At 38.9% G+C, this 7,619-nt stretch overlaps 1 protein-coding gene across 1 annotated transcript; it reads left to right on the top strand.

Annotated features, from left to right (window-relative positions):
• Positions 1-5,101: 5,101 nt before the first annotated feature.
• On the top strand, positions 5,102-6,049 carry LOC130880445 (olfactory receptor 51B6). The gene has a single exon (XM_057779469.1). It carries the CDS (start codon positions 5,105-5,107, stop codon positions 6,047-6,049), a length of 945 nt encoding a protein of 314 aa, XP_057635452.1. The 5' UTR covers positions 5,102-5,104.
• The last annotated feature ends 1,570 nt before the right edge of the window (positions 6,050-7,619 follow it).

Genomic DNA, 7,619 nt, shown 5'->3' with positions numbered 1-7,619 from the left:
TGGAGTAAACAGACAGAATGTTGGGAGAAAGAAGCTGAGTCAGGAGTCGCCATGATTCTCCCACTCCAGACAGACGCAGGTTAAGATCTTTCCTGGTAAGCCAGCTCATGGTACTACACAAAATATTAGAAATGGGTTAGATCAATATGAAAGAGTTAGCCAATAAGAGACTGGAACTAATGGGCCAGGCAGTGATTAAAAGAATACAGTTTCCGTGTAATTATTTTGGGGCATAAGCTAGCCATGTGGGCGGCTGGGTGCCGGGGACGCAGCCCCACCGCTCATATTACAACAAAGAACAAGCTCAATAAAAGTGAAATTAAGAACAACATTAAGTTTTGATCATTTGTTTAATACAAGATCTATGGTACAGCTCTATAAGCATACGTTCCTGTGAATCCCATTTGGAGGAAACCAGTGATCTTTGCATGTATTGTAGAATAATAAAGTCCAGTTGTCAGTTGATCTGTGAAAGGCAGGGGCTAAACTTAGATAGGGGTGTGTGTATGAAAAGTTTTTGAAAATGGCCTTCAATTTCATTTTTGTTGTTATTTTGAGACAGAATCTCTCTATGTAGTACATTCTAGGTTGGCCAATAATTTGTTGTCTATCCCAAATTGGTCCTACTTCATGATCCTAATTCACCAGCCAGTAAGTGCTAAGATTCTGCGATGTTCCAGGATGCTCAGCTACACAGGATATGAACATACTACCGCTGCTAATATCAGAATGTTCTGGCTAGATTTTTCTTTAATCAAAGGCATTTTTTCCATCCTTTAGACTATGGTCAATATTTATCTTCCAACTCTTCTCTCACTTTGGATCGCCTAAGCTGTAGGGATGCTGTGCTCAGTGTTATGACCTCCTGGGTCTAGGAACTCACATTTTCTAATTGGGTGAGGAGGATTTTTAAAGGTCTGGCCATTTTAACCCAGAGTGTTGTAGTGGTGTGGGAGAATGGTCTCTATTTTGTCAATTATATTTTAAACAAATGCTGATTGGTCAGTAGCCAGGCAGGAAGTATAGGTGGGACAACCAGACAAAAAGTAGTAGTGGATCAATTTGAACAGGAAAATTCTGGGAAGAAGAAAGCCCATTTCTCAGGAGTCCTGGCCCAGTCACAAGATATGACTGCCTCACTAAAAAAAAAAAAAAATACCGAGCCATGTGGCTAACATATACTAGAATAAGAGTTAATAAGAAGCCTAAGCTAATGGGCCAATCAGTTTACAACTAATGTAGACCTCTGTGTGATTTCTTTGGGACTCAACAACTGCAGGAACCAGGCAGGACAGAAAACTCAGTCAACATTGTAATATGTCTGATTGGGTAATACTTATACGTACCTCCAAGGCTTTGGCAGCCTATATCTCAGTTACATTTTTTCTTCTTATGATTCACTACTTTTGTACTTAAATATACATATTTCTTTAATAAACACAATCTGGCTCAAATTATCTCATTTGCATATACTTCTAAAGAAATTAGCCTGTAACAGGAATATAATGTGTCAGATGGCTTGATCATCTATGAATGTGTAAGTTTGGTATCATAACAATAGTAAAAAATATCTCTGTAGGGTATTATAACAAGGTGACTCTTATTTCAGCAAAACTGATCCCTTGCTCTCCTTTAATATGAATGTATTTCCCATTTCAGAGGGAAGGATTTGAATTAGACTTTCTAAAAGCTTTACCACAGTCTAGATTCCTGTTTGTGTTTCTGCATCACACCTATAAATAAATAAATAAATAAATAAATAAATCATCCACCTATCAATAGGAAGCAAATCAACGCTAGAACACAGAGAGAAATGTGAGAGACTGCTGTAATAAGTTATCATACCTCAAAGGTCCACATATACACAAGGGAGAAAGAGACAGGAGGAAGGAGCTAGATGGGAAAGGTGGGAGGGCAGTGAAGGAGAGGCAGTGAGCAGTCAAATTACAAATGGTCCCTGAGGAGGTGTTTCTAAAATAAATATTCCTACTAGACAGGCTTTTGTGTGGTCTCTGAAATAAACAGAAACTCACAAGTTGTGACCAAATGTTTCTCACAGCTAAATATCTGAAGTTCTGACAATGTCACCAAAGAATGGACAAGGTCAAAATCTCAGGTCAGTGAGGGTACGTAAGAAACTTTCTCTCTGAGGTCTTACTGCAAACACCAGGGCATGGGGGAACTTGTTTCTCTGTTAGAGAAAAACAATAGTAGTACCTGCCAAGGATCTATGAGAAATAATGGTGTTCTAAAATTATTCCAATACCTTTACACTGGGATGACAAGGTTTCTAGAAAGAATGTACCAGTCAGTCTTTGTGGTTTAATGATCTGATCAAATGCTTAAAGCCAGAGATGTAAGATAATGTTGGAAACAGTTTGCATGTATAGGGAAGCTAATTCATCAAGGATTCTTAAGCAGGACACAAACTGTATTCTGGGTACTAGGTTATCTATAAAATATTTAGAATGTTCTGGAAAGCCAAAGCAGGTTTGAGCTGTTCAAAAAAAAAAAAAAGCAGGGAAAAAGGACAGAAGCTCAGAGATTTCCTATGGTGGAAAGGATGAAGTGCTTGTGACAGAGGAGAGAGCTCCAGGACCAATGGGAGGCAAGCAGACTAAAGCGAGGCTGAAGTCCATGCTTGAGATATATAGGGCTCTGTGGGGACTCCTCGTTTACATGGAAGAGTGTGAAGCTTCTCATCAAAACGAAACAATCCCACTCTGAAACAGAGACCTTGGAAAAGGGTGAGTCACTGGAGCCTGAGGAAAAATCTTGGACTTATTCACAACCCCTCCACCCTGCCCAGATCTCACAGATAAGCCCGTGTACCACAGAGACAGCTCTGAGGGAAGTGAGCGGAAGAGCTCAGTGCTTGAGTCGACTGAGAAAGGCCCCAAGCTGGCTCGTACCATGAAAGAGCCCACCTATGTCTTGAGCCTACATGATCCATGTGGATAGAAAAGACTCTGATATTCGATTAGTAAGTCTCCTCCCTTCATTACCTGTATGAACCTGTTATGTGATAGACACAGACCTGTGTATGTCTCCTACAAAATGAAGTGAGTGTATGTGGTATTGTGGTTGGTTGAGAGAGGTGACAACTAGAATTCTTTATTCCCTGCATTTATGTGTTTGCATTATCTTCCCTTCTCCATCCTATCTCTTATTTCTTTTCTATTTTCCCGTTTGTTCTTCTATTGGATGCTTGTGTAGTAAGAAGTTCTATTGTATTAACCCAATTGTATTATGATAAACTTGAAGTTTGCAAAAAATGTAAATACTTCAATGCAAAAACCCTATAACTGTGTATATAATAGATCCAATAACTAATAACTTCTATACAGGTATCCCAAGGTACACTTATATCCAATCACAATATTCTGGAATCAAGTACATAGAAATTTTCTTCACCAGTCTTACATCTTTAGCCCTCCATAAGCCATGTACTTCCGAGTCTTTCCTTCACAGGAAGTGGATGCTTCTGTCTCTATGTATGGAAGGCCCTGTCTCCCCCAACTTCTCCCAGCAGAAACCTCATTGATGCTATGTTCAGCAATGTCGGAATTTCCCTCTCACCTCTTTCCAATTCACCGTGCCAGCTGGGAACTTTACTTTCTGCTCAAATGAAGGAAAGTGTAGCATTTTTTTCTTAAATTCAAGCCTTCCTGAGTTGTCTTATTTTTCCCTATCACTTCATACAAAATAGGATCACTTGACAAATCTTAGTATAAATGCAACAGATGTTTTCTGTAATTTTTGTAATAACAAAAATTTAAAGCATTCTCTTTACCAGTGTTGTCTTTGTTGTGCATAGTATCAAAAGCAAGATGAAGACAAAAATTATTAGCATCCTTTATAAATGACAACCCGAAGTCTCAGACTCAGGGGGCTCCCCAAGCTCACTACTGTTAAGAAACAGCAGTAGTAGATCAGCAACAAAGTTGTGAAGAGTGCAGCTCGGTGATCTTGGAGTTACTAATATGAGCTATGTGAGTGATGCCTAAAAGCGCACTAAGATATGGCTTGTGCAGCAAGTGAGATGCACAGTCCCCACGCCATGCAAGAGAAGGTGGCCACATTCTCTCTGGCTGGTGCCAGAAGATGACGGCCTGCTTCCAATGATACCTTAGAGCTCTGAATCATTAAGTCTTCTCAATTTATTTGAATCCCATCAGTCTCTTTAGTTATTAAAGCATAATCCATGTGACTAAATATCAATTTCTAATCATTTTCTCCGAATATCTGACAATTAATTTCTAATTTGCTTCTCCAAATATCTGACATATAAGAATCATTTTTCTAGAGTTTTTACCAAATAGTGCCTTCAAGTGACTATAATAGACTTACTTTTATTGTTTATTTTCATATGTATATTATAAAACTCTGAAATTTTTTAAATAAATCATGAGAAACTAAGGTATTACACCGGTCAATAACATGGAGGCTCATTTATTTTGGAGACACACACATACAAGTCAGTCTTATGTCATTTTTCAACCTTCCAAAAATCTCTAGACATTTATCATGTGTCAATTACTTAAAGAAAAATCCCTAAAATTAAGCATTTTATTTTGCTTATTTAGCATTCTTTTATATTATTATGCAATCAGATATCCACGCCTGGTCTTCAAACAACACTTAGATCCTTTCTGACATTCTACTCTACATTTACTCTGGGAAATCTTTGGATCTATTCTAAATACCAGCATTCAGGATGAGGAGTACCATGGCAAAAGCCCTGTAAGTATCAATACTTTTAAAGCATTACTCAACTAACTCACCTGTAGTGATTTCTTTCTCTGTTTTGTGTGGAATATAGGATTTACCAAGATTTCATCTAAGTCTACTCTTCACACGTATCTTATCTCTAATGCGCACCCAAAAATCTTACATGTGGTGGACTCTGAATAAAGTAGATTTGCTGTTGATATATCCTGTTTCCCTATACCCGGAAAGCTCCCAGGAATGAATGAATTACCACTGCTGTTGGAAAGAACCCTTAAACATCCACACAGCATGTAGCATCCTCAAAGGGCAAGCCCTAAAGAACTGGATTTGGTCACTTTACCTGAAGGAGATCTTTTCCTCTGCAATACCCACAATGTGGCTCAACACCTCCTCTTCCCCATTCCTGCTCACTGGCTTCCCAGGTCTGGAGAAGGCCCATCACCTGATCTCTCTCCCACTGCTGATGGCCTACATCTCCATACTGCTTGGCAATGGCACCCTTCTTTTTCTCATTAAGGATGACCACAACCTCCATGAGCCCATGTACTATTTCTTAGGTATGCTGGCAGCTACAGATCTCGGAGTAACATTGACCACCATGCCCACAGTGCTGGGTGTACTGTGGTTAAATCACAGGGAGATTGGCCATGCAGCCTGCTTCTCTCAGGCCTATTTTATCCACACCCTCTCTATTGTGGAGTCAGGGGTCTTGCTTGCCATGGCCTATGACCGTTTCATTGCCATTCGCAACCCATTAAGATACACCACCATCCTTACTGACACTAGGGTAATACAGATTGGAGTGGGTGTATTTATTAGGGCTAGTCTATCAATCATGCCAATAATCATTCGCCTGCATTGGTTTCCCTACTGTCGATCCCATGTACTCTCTCATGCTTTCTGTCTACACCAAGATGTCATCAAGCTAGCCTGTGCTGACATCACATTCAATCGTCTCTATCCAGTTGTGGTTGTATTTGCAATGGTCCTGCTAGATTTCCTGATCATCTTCTTCTCCTACGTTTTAATTCTCAAGACTGTCATGGGCATTGCCTCTACAGACGAGCGGGCCAAGGCCCTCAACACATGTGTCTCCCATATCTGCTGCATCCTGGTCTTCTATGTCACTGTGGTTGGTCTGACCTTTATTCATAGGTTTGGAAAGCATGTGCCTCATGTGGTTCACATCACAATGAGCTACATCTACTTCCTTTTTCCCCCTTTTATGAACCCTGTCATCTATAGCATTAAGACCAGACAGATTCAGAGTGGTTTACTTCGCTTATTCTCCCTGCCTTGTTGTAGAACACGACTCTGACTAACAGATCTTGGAATGTGGAAATAGTGATAACATTGCAGGCATAAGCACTCTCACAAAATATTTTAGTAGAAATCTACTAAGGCCTCTGCTATTTGATTGCTGTTTACTGTTGATTTGATATGATGCATTCACAATACTAAATGCTATGTCAAGTGATCACTCTGATATTAACTATTTTTTAATTAAATTTTGATTAAATTTATACCATTTGTTGAGCTTTTGACACAAGATATGCACATACATAGATGACCTTTGAAACTAAAGTATAGGTCATCCTTGTTTGGTTTCAAGCCCAGAATTCTCCATTTGATCTCCATGCATTGGCCCTCCTACAACTAGAGCTAAAGTATTTTGTAATTACATTAACGTGGACCTGGGTAATGGTTATAGAAAACGATCTTGAGTGAAATGAGCCAAACACAGACCTCAGTTCAGGATTATTGACTTAGAAATAGCACACCAATGAAAAGTCTGCTCAGTTTCGATTTTCATTAATATTTATCAAATAATAATAATACCAATAATAACAATTTTAAGACAGAAATATAATCCTAGTCCAGATAACCATTATCTTGTGAAGTGGGTCCCAGGTACTGCTGAAGACGTAGGTATTTTCATTTATTAAAATGATATAAAAATGCTATCTGGAGATCAGCATGGTTAACACTAGATGAGAGGTCCTGATACACAGAATTCAGAGCACAGCATTGCTGATCATTTTTCTAGGATGGGAGAATCCCAGAGCACAGCATTGCTGATCATTTGTCTGGGATGGGAGAATTCCAGAGCACAGCGTGGCTGATCATTTGTCTGGGATGGGAAAGCTAGGAAAAGATGGAATCAGTGGATATTACTGAAAGAGAAATTTGTCTTTTCTTTCCCCAAATATTCTTTAGAATTCATTCTGATCACTTGTAAGCTTGAGGGAAAGGTGCTTGAGATTTACTCCCTCTTAAAGAACCAATATCTATGATTCAAAGGGTAATTTTAAATATTCCACAAAAAAAATCTCCTGAGAAGACTACAGACATAAAATGCTAGGATCGCACATAACCACACCCACCACACGTCCTTCATCTCAATCTCTGGGCCCCGTCACACTGGTCATCTGACTACATCAACTCTCTCTCACAGAAGGTATGTATAATTTTCTAGAACTTCTGGGATTTCTTAATGCCTTAGAGAAAAGAAAAAAAAAAAACCAGCAGTTTCCAAGCCGTGATACAATTCATATCTGATCAGCCAATAAACTGGTTCTCATTTTACATTGTATTTCTACAGCTAGGCTCTATGTTTGGATTTTGTGTAAAAGTTGGGTTTCTCCTTTCATATCTCTGAGAGCTTGTTCCTTAGACAAGACAGAATAATTCAAGTCCTACCAGTGTACTGCACAATTTACCAAATAGATTATTTTTTAATGAATATATAATTTTTATTAAGCTAATGAAAGAAAGTTTAAGTGACTGGCTTTCTGTGTCTGTCTTTCGGTCTGTTACATCCTACCTATGTCTCTTATTTTGTTTTAAAATGTTTTTCAGTATATGAACAATCTGGATGGTATCATCAT

Source organism: Chionomys nivalis, chromosome 8 (genome assembly GCF_950005125.1).
Source record: "Chionomys nivalis chromosome 8, mChiNiv1.1, whole genome shotgun sequence".
Taxonomy (NCBI): Eukaryota; Metazoa; Chordata; class Mammalia; order Rodentia; family Cricetidae; genus Chionomys; species Chionomys nivalis.
This window is presented reverse-complemented; position numbering and strand designations above follow the sequence as displayed.